General features: G+C 50.5%; 7 protein-coding genes across 7 annotated transcripts; 4 read left to right on the forward strand and 3 right to left on the reverse strand.

The window, feature by feature from the left end:
• Positions 1–31: 31 nt before the first annotated feature.
• On the reverse strand, positions 32–1,871 carry BDR25DRAFT_23163 (uncharacterized protein). The gene has a single exon (XM_033685384.1). The coding sequence runs from the start codon at positions 1,720–1,722 to the stop codon at positions 385–387; it is 1,338 nt and encodes a 445-aa protein (XP_033548653.1). The 5' UTR covers positions 1,723–1,871; the 3' UTR covers positions 32–384.
• Positions 1,872–2,806: 935 nt separating this feature from the next.
• BDR25DRAFT_260371 (uncharacterized protein) lies at positions 2,807–5,871 on the forward strand. Its single transcript, XM_033686646.1, has 4 exons — positions 2,807–3,125; positions 3,173–4,373; positions 4,428–4,771; positions 4,827–5,871. Exons 1-4 carry the CDS (start codon positions 3,090–3,092, stop codon positions 5,673–5,675), a joined length of 2,430 nt encoding a protein of 809 aa, XP_033548654.1. The 5' UTR covers positions 2,807–3,089; the 3' UTR covers positions 5,676–5,871.
• A 336-nt stretch (positions 5,872–6,207) lies between these two features.
• BDR25DRAFT_303209 (uncharacterized protein) lies at positions 6,208–7,682 on the forward strand. The gene is made up of 3 exons (XM_033689962.1): positions 6,208–6,326; positions 6,513–6,684; positions 6,780–7,682. Exons 1-3 carry the CDS (start codon positions 6,316–6,318, stop codon positions 7,422–7,424), a joined length of 828 nt encoding a protein of 275 aa, XP_033548655.1. The 5' UTR covers positions 6,208–6,315; the 3' UTR covers positions 7,425–7,682.
• A 375-nt stretch (positions 7,683–8,057) lies between these two features.
• On the forward strand, positions 8,058–9,830 carry BDR25DRAFT_260377 (3-ketoacyl-CoA thiolase B). The gene is made up of 4 exons (XM_033686647.1): positions 8,058–8,154; positions 8,227–8,318; positions 8,449–9,575; positions 9,628–9,830. Exons 1-4 carry the CDS (start codon positions 8,124–8,126, stop codon positions 9,659–9,661), a joined length of 1,284 nt encoding a protein of 427 aa, XP_033548656.1. The 5' UTR covers positions 8,058–8,123; the 3' UTR covers positions 9,662–9,830.
• A 1,028-nt stretch (positions 9,831–10,858) lies between these two features.
• BDR25DRAFT_354311 (uncharacterized protein) lies at positions 10,859–11,687 on the reverse strand (the record flags this gene model as incomplete). The annotated part of the gene is made up of 7 exons (XM_033695288.1): positions 10,859–10,898; positions 11,064–11,091; positions 11,127–11,215; positions 11,293–11,364; positions 11,463–11,554; positions 11,592–11,598; positions 11,647–11,687. 7 exons carry the CDS (start codon positions 11,685–11,687, stop codon positions 10,859–10,861), a joined length of 369 nt encoding a protein of 122 aa, XP_033548657.1.
• A 40-nt stretch (positions 11,688–11,727) lies between these two features.
• BDR25DRAFT_354312 (uncharacterized protein) lies at positions 11,728–12,597 on the forward strand (the record flags this gene model as incomplete). The annotated part of the gene is made up of 5 exons (XM_033695289.1): positions 11,728–11,786; positions 11,831–11,912; positions 11,971–12,225; positions 12,288–12,344; positions 12,451–12,597. 5 exons carry the CDS (start codon positions 11,728–11,730, stop codon positions 12,595–12,597), a joined length of 600 nt encoding a protein of 199 aa, XP_033548658.1.
• Positions 12,414–14,929, reverse strand: BDR25DRAFT_285440 (natural resistance-associated macrophage protein). The gene is made up of 4 exons (XM_033688185.1): positions 14,220–14,929; positions 13,836–14,065; positions 13,517–13,788; positions 12,414–13,469 (listed from the first exon to the last, which is right to left on the reverse strand). Exons 1-4 carry the CDS (start codon positions 14,656–14,658, stop codon positions 12,635–12,637), a joined length of 1,776 nt encoding a protein of 591 aa, XP_033548659.1. The 5' UTR covers positions 14,659–14,929; the 3' UTR covers positions 12,414–12,634.
• Positions 14,930–15,201: the final 272 nt, after the last annotated feature.

Raw genomic sequence — 15,201 nt, forward strand, 5'->3', positions numbered from 1 at the left:
AATTGAAAGAATTAAATAAAGCTATTAAAAGATATGCCTTACATCTAGGCCAAAATTTTTAAAGAGGGCTGAGAGCCCCCACGCTTGTTTTGCAGCTTGAAGGGTAACCAACATTCCCCATATTGCATCTTGGTGCATCAACATTTGCTCCAAAGGCATTCCTACGTTATCTTAGCTGGCCGTCTTTTTATTCAGATCTCCCATAAGGAACTGAAGGTATCCGGGCTATGGTATCAATATGCCTGCTGTCCTCCTTGTCTATTGTTGGATCTCACTACAGATGCAAACCTTCTGAAGCGCGACCAATCTTCGCACCATTTCCTCATGGTATGTCTCTTAACACCTATTGTTGGGAAAATCATATCTTGTCGAACGTATCGAGCCTCATCCATCATCAAGATAGTACTGATACGGAAGCTCTCCTTCTTCGGGGCTTTGTCGCAGTCTCACAACAGATCGCGCAGACCTCAGCGACGAAGAAGAAGATGATGATGAATTCGGCAAGATGGTCGATGGACTTCGCTGCAGTTGCCTTATTCTGACTGATCCAGAGCCCAATGACCTCTCGGATGGAGTTCGCGGTAAGATGTGTCCACCAGAACTGAAATTACGGCGAAAGGACAGTGCAGTGCGAACGGTTTGCGGACTCTCGCTGCCATCACGATGAGATGATACAGCCTCGGTATGGGAAAATTCGGCTTGTCCGGCAAGACGCGGGGTACGGTAGCGTATTGCTGAGCCTGTAGAGCTACTTGATGATTGTGAAGGGGCAAGGCTGCGGATATCAGATTCGACATCCTCCACTCGCACTTCTTCAATAATAGCAGGGTCCAGCTCTGTCATCCCGTTGAGAATATCTGCGAAGACAGCCATTAAGTTCCGGAATTCGGGTTCTGGGAGAGGCTGGGTGGAAAATCGGGCGTATTCGTACTGGGCGAGGAACTTGGGGCCGAGACTGGCAGGGTTGATCAAACCATATGAGGATAGTCGGCTTAGATATTCGCGTAGGCCCATCGGCGCTGGTCGCTGGAGCAGGGCGACTACCTGTGCATCAGGTAACATTGGTGTATTGTCTTCAGCATGTGCTGGTCCTTCTACAGCTGGATCCCGGGGGGCAAGGGAAACAGCTTTCGCTTCAATAAGATTAGGAAGTTCAGTGATGACGCTCCAGTACTGAAGATTGGGTAGATCGTCCGATGCAGGCGAAGCCCACCCCGGATGTGATACACGGCCCCATGGAGGGGAGGCCGCAGCCACTGGAATGATGGTAGACTCTAGAAAATTGCTCCGCCTCTTGAACGCCGAGTGGTTTCGTTCTGCAGTGGACGGCCTTGCCCCACCCTCTCCATCATCTCGTACCTCTCCCCGAACGTCCCGCGGATTAGAGTCCCACGCGACAATGGCGCTGCGCTTCAATACCTTCACGATCATGCGCCGGACTATCTTGCCCACCTCTCCATCTTCGACTGGTATGTACGATTTCGGGATGGCTTGTAGGACAGTGCGGTTGGTGTACAGGCGCGTTGAGTAGACCAGGAGAACGATGAGGAAGGTAAGGACGTACACGCCGCCGATGACGAAGAGCTTCTGAAGCTCGTTGCTGCGGATGGATTGGTAGATGGTGTCGCCCGGGGTGACGGCGAGTAGGACGATGAGGATAAAGAAGAGGACGGTATACGTTGTGCTATACCAGATGCGGAAGAGAGGGATGCGAATATGCATATTAGCATTACATTACATGGTGGACAATGTGTTTCAGTATCGAATGCCTGCCGTCGCGATGACAGACGTGACGTGACGTGACGTGACGTGAACGCAGTTGCCAAGATTCACCCATTCGCTTTCCGAGGCACAGTCACGTGCACGGAAACTCAATGCTCACCTCACATCTCTTCAAGCATTCTACCTCTCACCATCTCACCTGAAATGATCTTCGCTCTGTTCTCGTCGCATTCCCAGCTCTCTTTGCCTGCGCGGGTTATGCCCACTACCTCTTGTTCTCTTTAAATGGCAGGCTGAAATGAAATTGCTGGCTTCCATGGCAGGCGCACACTGGGGGCTGAAAGTTCACACCTGGGTCTCAACTCTGACAGGCCATTTTGGAAAAGAAATGCTCTTTTTATCTCGTGTAACAGTCATCTTCTCGTACGAGCATCTGCTTTTACCATTTTCCCCCGTTCCTACGTGGTCCTTGAACCTTTGAATTGTCCTTTAGGTGTATCAATAGCGCGTCTCACATCATCGCTCGCACCTGAGCCCCCAAAACGAGCCTCGTGCCTGGACGCCAAGTGCGGCACAGTGGCCCGATCCAGAAGGATTTGCATCGCTACGACCCTGTTGCGCGACACTTAAGGTTTTCTCTGGAGCTGAGTACTGTGTCCTTCGTGGCTGGCTGAGGTCCCCTCATCTAGCGCTCCAATGCTCACAAATATTCTTCTCCGCATGTGAGGTCAAAAAAGTCCAGCAGTCAACAGTGCAAGCTGAGGAACTCTCAGAGAGGATTAACCAAAGATCTTCTTAAAATCGCCCCGCATCCATAGTGTGGCGCAAAGCATGGCTGCGCCCCTCGAGGTACCTCCCTCGAGAACCATATCCAGTATCAAAAATAGGCGCTGCGAACGCATGTTGCTGTGCCGTAAAGGGCGCTAGCACAACACACCAAGCAATTGCTTGTATCTTGTCTGGTCCGAAACCAAGCTGAGGCCACCAGCTGACCTTACTGCTGGAATAGCCCGCTAGTAGCCTTCATCCGGACTTGAGGAACAGACCACCCAGCCTTGTTGGTGTGAGGGTCAGACTGGAAAGCCTCAGAGTCTGATGTTGCCCCATGCGCAGCTGGTGGTCCGGCTGATGGTGTGTAGCAACGAGATTCGTGCCGTTTAATTGGAGAGGGCTGCCTTTTTGCCTGCTATAAGTTTCCTTTCCCTCGTATCCCAAATCTTGAGGGCGCACAAACCCTTGGCCTACTTTTTCTTCCCTAAATTCCAGTGCTTTTCCTTACTTCTATTACCGTTCATTCGTACCATTTTAGACCCTTCTAAACCAGTTTCAACACTTGCCTAGGTTGGCGCTTGGCTGTTCTATCAACAATGTCCCTCACAGCGCCTTACACCAATGCCATGCGCGTATGTTTAAGTTTTTCGTTCAACCATCAGTAACTAACCTGCTCTAGATTGGCCAAGGCTTCAACACATACACACAGGAAATACGACTGGAGAATGCTGTCCGGATTGGCTCAAGCAGAAAGTCGGTGGAGCTGAAAGAAAGTCTTTCACCGACAGTAAACAATGCACCACTGACGCCTCCGGTTACTCCTGATGGATCTAATGCTGTTGGACCCCTCGGCGACATTCCAAGTGTAGCCATCAATGGGGTTCCAGCGAAAGCAGCAGAAGCTAGTAGTGTCCCCAATGCCCCTTCCCCTCCATCTACGCCCAAGCCGGAGAGCATGGGTTCTGCAGTCGACATTGTGACACCACCTCTGGACGACTTGCCTTTCGAACTACCAGCTGGTCCTGGCCCGTCAACCAGCCAAAGCGTAACATACTCAACTCGCGCCATAGAGAACGTGAGTGACATCATGGATGCGCTCAACATCTCGACTTCAATGTCCATCAAGTATGGAACAATTCACGGCAACGGCAACGCCTCATTCGTAAATGAGAATAAAGTTCTTGACAGCGAGCTTAATTACGTCGTCAGCGTCATCGTCAACAACGACGAGAGGGCTGCAATTGAAGAAATGGAATTCCAGGATATCCCAGGTCTGCCAATTGAGCGGTTCACCGAAGTTTACGGCGACAGCTTCATCTCTGGCTTCACTGAAGGAGGGGAATTCAACGCTGTTATTTCTGTCAAACTGAATGACAAGAGCAAACATAGGGCTGTCAAGCAAGCAGTTGATGTTCAGCTTGCAGTTGGTCCTCCAACTTTGGAAATAGGAGCAAAGGAAGCTATCGACAAAGAACACTCTGAAGCTTTGAAGAACACTGAAATCTCTATATCCGTGAACTGGGTTGGCGGAGGTGAGATCAAAAAGCCCAAGGTCCCATGGACAATCAAGAGCGTTGTCGCCGTCGCAAACGCGTTCCCTTCCATGGTGGCACGATCTTCGGCAAGAACGCAAGCTATCTTGACAAGGTATTCCTCTCTGAGGAGTTTCCAAGCCTGGAAATGGAGCAGACTTCTTGAAGAACGACGTATCTGGGAAAGTGACCCAAGGAACCAAAAGGGCGGAGAACACAATAAAGACGGGAAAGAGAGATATGAGGAGCCCGTCATCATTCTAAACTATGTTCCGTGCTCTCTCTACACGGCGGATCTGTTCGACGCACTGATGAATTACAAGAAGTTGTGGAAGATGATTGGAAAAAGTAGGCAACGACTGAATCACCCACTCTTCAATCAGAAGCTAATTGTGTCGATAGTGCTTCAAGACACGTCGAAATACAAGATCAGGTCAGGATTACCGAAGAATGCCTTTCAAAAGAAGCCTAACACTAGCACACTCTCCCCTATACTGACAAAGGGGGTTCTAAAGCAGGGCATGGCTGACAGCCCTGTATCCGGTGGCTCCCTGTCGCCGTGCCAAGGTAAAGCCGTCGAGACCTCGGGGATGGAACGTGCCTTCACCTTTGCCGTTGATGAGGGTGCTCCGGGCTGGAACCTGCTGGAAAATAACATGTGCCGCGACCCGATTCCACCAGAGCCTGTGGCACTGAATGAGGCTAGGTTATTATGCAGAGAAGCTATGACTTTGATTACCGAGGAGGTAGGTTTTCGTCTTTCCTAAGGAGGATCTCCTAAGCTGATTCATCACCTCCTAGGCCTCAAGATTAGTTGATCATCCTCACCTCGCATATGCAGACTACAACGACAAGACCAAGCAAACTCGAATGAAGCGGCCGAACTACGCATACCCTGAGGTGCTGAAGGAGAGACTCCCAATACCAATTCACAACGATATCCGCTCCGATCTATCCACCGACGGCGCATATTTGAAGACATTAGCTTACGCCAATGAAGACAACATCTGGTTCGAGCCAGACATGGTCGGAGACCCGAAAGCCAATGACGCTGACCTGGACAAGAAATTTGGCAACAGCAAGTACGAAGACTTCAGCACACTAGAACTCACCGAACCGCAAGGCTCAAAGTTGGCAAACCCGTTGCGACGCCTTGCACTCCACCGGTACCGACCGAGCTTGGGCATATTTGCAAAGTCAGCCCTGAAGCAAGCCGAAAATGCCATCGGAGCAATCGGCCTTGCACGTATCCGAGATGATCCGGCTGCTGCCGAAGCGGATGGTTGCGTGTACCACCTCGGCCACTTGCACCACAGCGACAAGGACAAGGCAGATACCTTCAAAACCCTGGAGCTTGGGAACGTTGATATCACCAAGATCGACATCCAGTACATCCCAGGCTCTGGGTACATATGCGGGTTAACTTTTTTTGACGAGATCGACGGCCAGCACACAGAGCGGTTACGATGGAAGCAGTGGGAAAGCAAAGAGCCCGAAGGACTGGTTCATATCACCAACGAGCCTCCGGATCGGGGCGATGGCACCGTGTGGAAGTTTGTGGGATTGGCCGGATCCTGGATTAATACAGTTGGACACGGCCATGTGCTTGCAAGGATTACTGGAATCTGGAAGAAGGTCAGCGATGAGTAATTGTGCATGCTTTCGATGGTGGAAGGGGTGGAAGGGGCGTTGAGGAGTTATGTGTTTGCTTTTTATTGGGTTCGCATACGGTACGAGGAGATCGGCGGGATAAAGGAAGCCGTGTCCTGTGTAAGTTTGGGGACGTGGACGAGTATGCGTAGTAGTGCTACTTAATTGAGGTAATCAGCTATATGAATATTGTTTGAATATCGTGCCTTTCCGAGCGATTTCGCCCGATCAGAATGAGGACGAATGGACAACGGGTTTTTTACAGGTGACGCAAGCGCCCAGCCCTCACGGGACCACGAACCGATGCGGCCTATTTCTTGATCCCCCGGATCTTCAGAAGGCACCAGATGAACCTTTATCATCCCCCAAGGGCCCCAACTTCGGACGTGGTCCGGCATCACGCCAAATTCAAGCTTCCCGACCACCGAGTCACTCGCAGCTGCGCTTTAGCCGCTGCAATATTAGTGATTCGACGCGGACTCCGGGCCGATCCCTACACAGAACTGCCCCTCGTCGCCCACGGTCCCACCATTCCACATCCAAGCAAACTCGGGTCGAGGTGGGCTGCTGCAGCACCCAGCCCTCACTACTGTACGATATCCCAAGAGAGACGCCAGTCACGAGAGGACCAGACCAAAACATGTCCATAAAGTGAGTCTTTGCCCCTGTCCTGTACTTGCATCCTCACTCTGGCCCTGGCTTTACCCCGCGAAAAGCTCAGGTGCGAGAGCTAGGGTTTGGCTGCCGGCCCTACGACTTTGCCAATCCATAGCTCAGCTCCACGCCCTGGCGACTCACGCCCGCTATGAGGGGAAACAAGTCTAATCGCAAGAACAGCTGGGTGATGCTTGCCGAAGCAGGCGGCTACACTCCCCTCCCTGGCGAACAGACACTCTACACATCACCACCGAGAACCACGCTATCTGTCCAGAGCAACACTCGCCTTCCCCCAAGCCAAGCATACTCGGTGCAGTGTAGGTCAGGCATAGTCTATCTGACCAACAGACGAGTATGTCAAACTCAGACCTCCATCTCCTCCGCGCGCGCATCGCATCTCATCATATTACATCACATTCCCAAGCTAACTTCACATGTCAATCACAGGTAATCTACCTCCCCGTCACGCCCTCCCCCTCCCTCCAATCCTTCGCCGTCCCCATCCTCAACGTCTCAGACTCCCGCGTCACAGCCCCCTGGTTCGGCGCAAACAAATGGGAAGCCGTGATCCAACCCGTCTTCGGCGGCGGCATACCCCCGCACCACGCGGAACTCGAACTCACCATGGAATTCCGGGAGGGTGGCGCATTCGACTTTGCAACCACATTTGAGCGGCTACGAGAGCGGCTACGGCAGGCTGTGGACGTAGCGAGGGAAAGCGGGTTTGCAACTGGCGATGGTGCAGAGACGGGCGGTGGGCAGGGAGGAGGCGCGCTGCAGGGCGTGAATCTCAATTCAGTGCATTTGGAAGATTTGCCGGCGTATGAGGAGTCGAGGGGGCATGCGGTGCTGCGACCAGAGGAGGAGCTGCCAAGTCCACTGATCGCCGGAGGGAGAGGGAGGGAGAGGGACAGTGGGGTGGGGACGGAGCCTGAGACGACGAATAAAGAGAGTCCGTTGGGGAGTCCACAGCAGGAGGGTTTCCAGCCACCGTCGGAACCGCCACCAGGGTATGAGGAAGTGCAACGGGATAGTGTGGCGGATGAATTGGAAAGGATGCTAAGAAGGGCGGAGGAACGAGAAGAGCGATGATGTCAGTCAGGGACGATTGATTATTGCTGTTATAATTCGGTGGGAAGTGTGCATCTACTGTGTGTGTATTTACACTCCGAAGCACGGCGTTGACAGGAAAGACCACTCTATGATTACTTGCACAATGGAATGTCACGAGGACTATCCGGGGCGGCATTTTGGAACTTTTCTTGCACGAGGTCAGCCGGCATCGGGCGGCTCTTTGGTCGAGAACTAGGATCTAACGTCCTGAATAATGATATTTCATTTTCGACACCATACCTTGCAGTCAAAACATGCATTCACTTCAAGAAGATTTCTGCAGACGTGATTTTGGACGGCTTCCTAGAATTCCGCTCCATTCCTTCTACGCAAGGCTTCCATTGTCCTCCGACTTCTAAGTTCACGCTCAAAATCTTCCGGGGTTCCTTTTTCAACAATGACAGGCACATGACAATCAAAACTCCACAGAGTGGATCTGACGCTTTTGGCATGTGAACTCATCCTGCATGTGAAAGCTGGGGTGCCGCGACGCTAATCCCTAAGCAGAAGTGCCGAGGCATTTCAGGGACGCCGATGACGACCCACTTGTCATCGTAAGTGCGACCTCATAAGCACCGGAGCTCTCCCTTTTTGCTTCTTGCTCTCCATTTCAAGCTCCTCTGACAACCCTTTGACCCCTTTCGTATATATATTCGGGATTTCACTAAAGATTTCATCATGGCGAACCAGACTGGACGTGGACAGCAGGGTATGTTTTAAAACTATAGAGAATAGATATATTCTTATGTATATATATAAGATCGCTGATTGTCTGTCGTAGCGCAAGAACGACTCTCGCAAGTTAGTAGCCATTTGAGTGGAAGCTCGAGTCAGAAGGGGAAACAAGCCCTTTTAGAGAAGAATCCTGATGATGTAGGTCACTTGTTCATATTTCTTGGAAGCTGGGGTTGGACACTTCGAGGGGCCAAATATGTCCTAGTTCTAGTTCAGCTCTACTTTCCTTCCTTCTACTTTCGTTACATATTTAACACGCACTCATCAGATTGTAATAACTTGCGCCCTCCGCACGCCTATAACCCGGGGCGGCAAAGGCGGTTTTAAAAACACCGCCTCCGCGGACCTCCTCCATGGTGCCTTCACTGCGCTCATCCGCCGCTCCGGAATCGACCCCTCCCTTGTCGAGGACATCGCCGTAGGCACCGTGCTAGCCCCCGGTGGCGGGGCAACTGAATTCCGCGCCGCTGCCCTCGCGGCCGGTTTCCCGGTAACTACGTCCTGTAAATCGCTGAACCGGCAATGTTCCAGCGGTCTCCAAGCATGCGTCGATATTGCGAATGCGATTAAAGCGGGAATGATCGAGATTGGGATCGGGGCTGGTGCGGAGAGTATGAGTTCGCAATATGGACCGCAAGCTGTTACCGAGTTTAGTGAGTTATTGGAGGGGCATAAAGAGGCGGCGAACTGCAAAGTGCCTATGGGTGTGCTATCCGAGAAGATGGCGAAAGCCAAAGGTATCCCGCGCTCCGAGCAAGACAAATTTGCGGCGTCGTCGTTCCAGAAAGCGGTACGGGCGCAGCAACAAGGGCTATTTGATGAAGAGATTGCGCCGTTGACAGTGAAGTGGACGGATCCAAAGACGGATGAGGAAAAGACGATTACGGTTGCCAAGGACGATGGTGTTAGGGAGGGTATCACGGCTGAGAGTCTCGGTAAGATTCGTCCCGCGTTTTCGAAAGATGGGAGTATCCACGCGGGAAACGCGAGCCAGATCTCCGACGGTGCTGCCGCCGTATTACTCATGAAGCGTAGCACCGCGCAACGTCTCGGTCAGCCTATCATCGGCAAATTCGTCCAAGCCTCCGTTGTGGGTGTCCCACCGTTGCTCATGGGTGTTGGCCCCGCTGCTGCGATTCCTGTGGTCTTGCAGAAAACGGGCCTGGGGAAGAATGATGTTGATATCTATGAGATTAACGAGGCGTTTGCGAGTCAGTGCCTTTACTGTATTAATGAGCTTGGGTTGGATATGGAAAAGGTTAATCCGAAGGGCGGAGCTATTGCTTTTGGGCATCCGCTAGGGGTTACTGGTGCGAGGCAGGTTAGTACATTGTTAACCGAGTTGAAGAGGACCGGGAAGAAGGTCGGGGTTACGAGTATGTGTATTGGTACTGGGTAAGTTTATAGCCCCCACCCCTGGTCTTGGCTTTGACTGATGTGTGGTCAGGATGGGCATGGCGGCTGTTTGGGTCGCTGAGTAGACTTAGAGTTGAGAGGAAAGAAAAGAGGTATTTTCTTAGGTTCTTATATGCATTTGTATGAGTACTATTTCTCGTAGGCATAGATGGCTGGCTAGTTGGAGTTTCAATCAAACCCAATTCGGCCCTGTATGATCTCGTTTGTGTAGAAGAAGGCCATGTGACCTCTTGTAACTTGTTGGCAATACAAGCCATAGCAATAGTCTTGGCATTCAGTACCCCGCATATATCACTAGCATTGGTATTATCGCAGGTGTTCAGGTGTGGTGATTGAGATTTATCGGCCCTTTTCACACGTAAAATTATTTTGCTAAATCGGAACCTACTTCGACAGCCAGCGTCTAGTTCCCTGTTGGGGCATCATACCTCTCATCCCCTAAAAATGCCATAAGGGAACTTCACCATGCCACAGTAAAGCTAAATTGATTCCATCAGTCATGATCTCGTTCCGAAGTTCAAATATCAGTGCCTGGGTTCAGTAGAACGGGTTCGCGATTTCCTAACTGGCTCTCAAATAAAAGTTAGCCCACCAAACTTGTAAGGGCCTTTTATTAGTCTATATATCGTAGAATATACGAGAGTAGACCCACTCCAAGAAACTGGATTAGCGTTGAAGCTTGCTCTTGGGAAACTGGGCTATATGGCTTACTACATGTCGTCGGCAATTTGCAACCGACATATGCAATATTAGGAAGAAATTGTGGCAGCAACATTCTTGGACCAAGGAATGCGTTTTCAGAAAGATGAAGTTGACGGATTCTTAGAGAAATTGAATGTAGAACTTTCAACTGAACTAAGTCAACATACGTATAAACGTAAGGTCGGTGTTAAATTGACACGAATCGCCCAGGATATTGAATACATTCTTTGCACTTCCTTCGTCGACGAATTTCTTGAAGCCCACTAACATCCAAGGTGATAGCACCTCACAAATCAAGATGTGGGCAGCTAAGTAGCTTTAATGAACAAGACTTTCATTTGAAGTCATGGAGAGGAGGACCATGCCAGATATAGCAGCACGGGACAAGGTTTGTTCCCCCTTCCCCCCCTTTCTGCAATTACCTCCCTGTGACCTCTGAACCCAGCTCCATCTCTTAAAGCACTTTCGGGCCCTTCTATGCGCGTGCTGGAGATTACCATGACGCTCTGGGGCTAAGACGACATGTTGGATTGCTTGGTGTGCTACAAGATCTACATAGATCACTCTGCATACGCCCGTGAACGATTTCCGTCGCCAAGGCTGCTCGAATTCGTGGGGGGTAGAAAGTTAAGGGTAGAGTAGGGTAAAGGGGTGGACAAGGTAGTAGAGATTATAGCCTCTAAGAAATTTATATTGCTATAGAAAAATGTGGTTTATTCCATGCCTTTCGAGAGTGCGTTGCTACAATCTTAAAATATGGGTCACAAGCCACCATTCCATGTTCTAACAGCTACTGAAAATTCTCATACCGACTAAAAATAACCCCACTTATTGCGATAACTACTAATGTTCCGGTTATCAAAGCCCACTGTGCGGCCAGCTCCTTGAATCGCTCTGCGTACCCTACAATGCGATGGCTAGGGTGCTAGTGAGTCTCGCCAAAAGCGCCAGCAGGGTAAGTAACCTGCTAATCTTAAAAATCGCTGAGTCTGACTTGGTGTGGGGCCTTATAGCCAAGGCATTGAAAGATGCTAGAGGGTTAGGTAGAGTATGCGTAACTATGAGCCTGTAGGATAAACCCTCCCGTGGCAGCATAAAGGCAGAGATTCTGTCTTACCTAAGTATTGAATTCTAAAAGCAAGACATATATACTATTCCGCACACGAATCAACCACTAGTTGATTATTCAAACCTTTTTGTTGTAATGGCGGAGGGGTGCGGAGCCCCGTCCTTACACTAAATCTCGAGTCACTCAGCTTTGAGATGCGATGAATGTGAATTGAAATATGTTACATGCGGGCTTGTAGTACATTAGCCAGAATTGTCCTATACCTAAGCTTGCGTCCACATTGCCCAAAGCTCTCTTGGGCGCACCCTTTCTAGAGCCATAGTGACTGCCTTGAGAATGCAAAGTCACCTCTGGCACACTATGGCTGGAGACTTTGGTCTATTTAAAGGCTTCTCGAGGAGTTATACAAAGGAGTTACGGTAGAGGTAGCACTGTGGAGGCAGCCTCCGTCAGCTGCGCATAGTGCAACCATCCATGATGAGAAGGCGGCTGGTGACCTCTTTTTTTATCGTCGCGTAAAATCTGACGACATTGAAGGGTGTTTCGTGCTACAATGATCCTTTTAAACAATTGGTTCATTCGGTTGTGGAACCCATGCCCGAGAAAATGTCAACTACCTGTACACCCTTCTTGTACTATGTAAGCCTTCACATTCACATGCGCCAACTCAAAACACATAAAACAAATCTACAGAAAGTATTAATCCATGATAGGTACGACGCCTTAATCCATGAGGCTGAGTACTGGACATCCTTTGACGCCTTCCCGGCTAGAAACGTTTCTAGAACTGGCTGCCCTGCAACGCTTTCAGGATCCGGACAGTTTCGATACAGTCCAAATAAATGTACAGTGTTCGGTGTCGGGAACGCCGACCCTTAGGTCTATGGAAGATATAGAAATGCGCGGACGCGGGGATTCAGAGTTTCAAGGAAAATTTCATCAACCGCCTACACATATCTACCGATAGAGACTCATATGTAGACATGTATGCACATATAAGGGATTATCACAGCATTTTACAAGCTCACCCGCAACATATAGCTAATGTTTTTGTACTAGATAGAAACCCTGTCCTGGGATTAGCCCAGCCATCTAGGATTAGGGATTCACGTTGTATCAGTCCCTTCATCGCCTGCACCACCTAGCATACTAAACTGCAAACCCAGCCTCAAAAAACAGGTTAGAGCGCCATTAACTCCTGTATCCCATCGCTGCCCTACCCACCCATGACCCTCACCCCCCATAGCATCTCTCCTATCTCTCCCATCTACGCAACCCCCATACCCACAAGCACCAACAAAGCAACATTCATAACCACAATGACACCCCAGATCAGAACCGCAAAAACGGCTGTAATCCAATGATTCCGCATCTGCACCGATTCTTCCACTGCCTCTTCCACCTCAACTACGCCATCCCTCTCACTAACATCACGATTGTTCCTCACTGAAACCTTCATATATCTCCCCCGACACGTGAACCAGAGCAAGGGGGCACTAACAAACGGCAAAATAACACTAAGCGCAACCTGACTCCCCTGCAACGCCTTCCCCAGGCCCTCCCTCCCCACCGCCCCCGCAATAATAATAGATGGCGTGATACTAATCAACCTCGTAATCAATCTCCTCAACCACGGTTTCAATGTCCAATTAAGCTGGCCCTCCGATACTATTTGCCCAGAAATCGTACACACAATGCCAGCAGACGTTCCAGACAGCAAGAGCGCGAGCGCAAACAGGGTCCCCGCGACGGGCGCGAGCGTACGGGAAAGAAGATTGTGGATTGTGAAGAGATCTGCGTCGGAGGCTTCAGGGAGGCCGTTTAGAGAGGCACCCGCAACGATTAGGATCGAGCTGTTGACGAAGAGGGCGAAGGTGAAAAGTGAGATGGCGAGTTCGACGATGGAGTAAGACATGCAGGATTGGATTGCAGCAAGGGAGGGCCTGTATTTGATTTCGGAGTCGATGGAGTCGGTTTCGCTGGTTAAGGAAGGATTGTTGGCGTCGTCGTATTCGCGGAGGCGTGGCTGGACGATTCCGCTGCCTAGGTAGAGACTGTGAGGCATGACGGTAGCGCCCAGGATACCGCAAGATTGGAACAGTCTTGTGCATGTTAGCGCATGGGTTTTAAGGTGAAATGGTGCACTGACGCTTGGGACTTGATGAGGGTAGCAGAGGGGATATATCCTCGGAAGACGTCCCCAACAGATGTATTCTTGATCTGGCTGAGCTCAAAGCAGAAGCAAATGGCCACACCGAAGACCAAGACCATGACAAACCCCTCGAATGCTCTTAGACCCCGCATCGTGCCAGATGGATGGTAGAAGATTAGGATAATGAGCACGTCCACAATGGAAATGGCACAGCCAGCGACTAGAGGGACATGAAGGAGAATATTTAGGGCGATTGCAGTTCCAATGACCTGTTCAAAATCAGCACAAGTAGTATAACCCATGGGGGAGAACATACCTCTGCAATATCGGTCGCGATGATAGCTGATTCTGCGAAGAAATAGAGGACATAGTTGAGCCATGGAGGTAGATGAGCCTTGCAGTTTTCAGCAAGGTTCATTCCAGTGACGGAGCCAAGTTTGATACACAAAGACTGAAGAAAGATAGCGAATATGTTTGACATTAACACAATGAACAGAAGTTTGAATCGAAAAGAAGCACCGGCTGCGACATCAGTGGCATAGTTACCTTGAAATAGGAGTTAGTTTTGGTCTGATATTGGCTGGTAGGGGAAATGGCATTGAATATGAGCTGGCCGTCTCGAGGAGGGTATTTTGAAGCAGAAGTAGACAAATACCATGCTAATAGGAGGACATAAATTGGGCTATAAAAAAGGACTTACCCGGATCGATATATGCAACGGCAACCATGAAGCCAGGTCCAATGAATTTGGAGTATTTGACCATAATTTGAGCAGCCCTCTTGTACAAGCCGTGAAAAGCCAGTTGCCAGTCCCTAGCCATCCTCCTAGCATAGACTCTTGACACAGGGGAAGCAGCAGTGCGGGAACCTAGGTGTTTCCCACTTTGCACTACGATATTACCCTGGCCATCAAGGGCCTTTAGTCGAGCAGTGGTGTTGTCTCCGTCTGTAGCATGGTTTTCGCTGAGTTCTATCTCAGCATGAGAGGAGTCGGCAAGATCTATCCGGTGGTCTTGCTGCCGTCTGGCATTTGAGATGTGTTCAAAGTCGGCTCGGGTGGTCGCGTCGGCGTTGAGATCAGGCGGATTCTGGTTCCAGCCCTCATTGTGGACAGGGTCAGCCCGGGATGGACAATTCATGGTGGCGTGGGAGAAGGAAAGGGAAGCCACAAGGGCTGTAGAGGCGTCTAGGTCGTTCTATCGAGGAAGAGTTGAGGAGGAAGAGAGGGACAGGAGGTGGGATGCATAAAGATGTCAACAGCGGGGCAGGGAGGGCTGATATGCGGGTGATGATATCTTCTGCGCCTTCCGGTTGGAGGTCTCGGCCTACTGTGGCCTGTTTCTTCCGATGGGATGCGCTTTCCGTGTACGTGGAGGGTTCGGAGGATGAATCCTGGCCTGCAAGTCGGTGTGCCGCTTGGAAGCTTAGAGACGGCGGTGACGAAAGCGAGTTTTCAGCCGCCCGGAACCCTTCCGCGCGCATTGCCGGCCCATCAACCACGTCAGACGACCTGTTCGCTATTTCAAGTATGTGTGTCATCTCCAAATCGGCTGTCTGGCGCAGACAATTCAGTATTCAAATTCTTTGACAAGCGGGACAAAGAAATGAAAGCTACGGAGGACATCGCTTGATCTGCGCGCTAAGTGTTGGCCTGCATGAACGCCCGTCGCGGCACAAAGCTC

The sequence above is a fragment of the Lindgomyces ingoldianus genome (genome assembly GCF_010093535.1).
Source record: "Lindgomyces ingoldianus strain ATCC 200398 unplaced genomic scaffold BDR25scaffold_13, whole genome shotgun sequence".
NCBI lineage: Eukaryota > Fungi > Ascomycota > Dothideomycetes > Pleosporales > Lindgomycetaceae > Lindgomyces > Lindgomyces ingoldianus.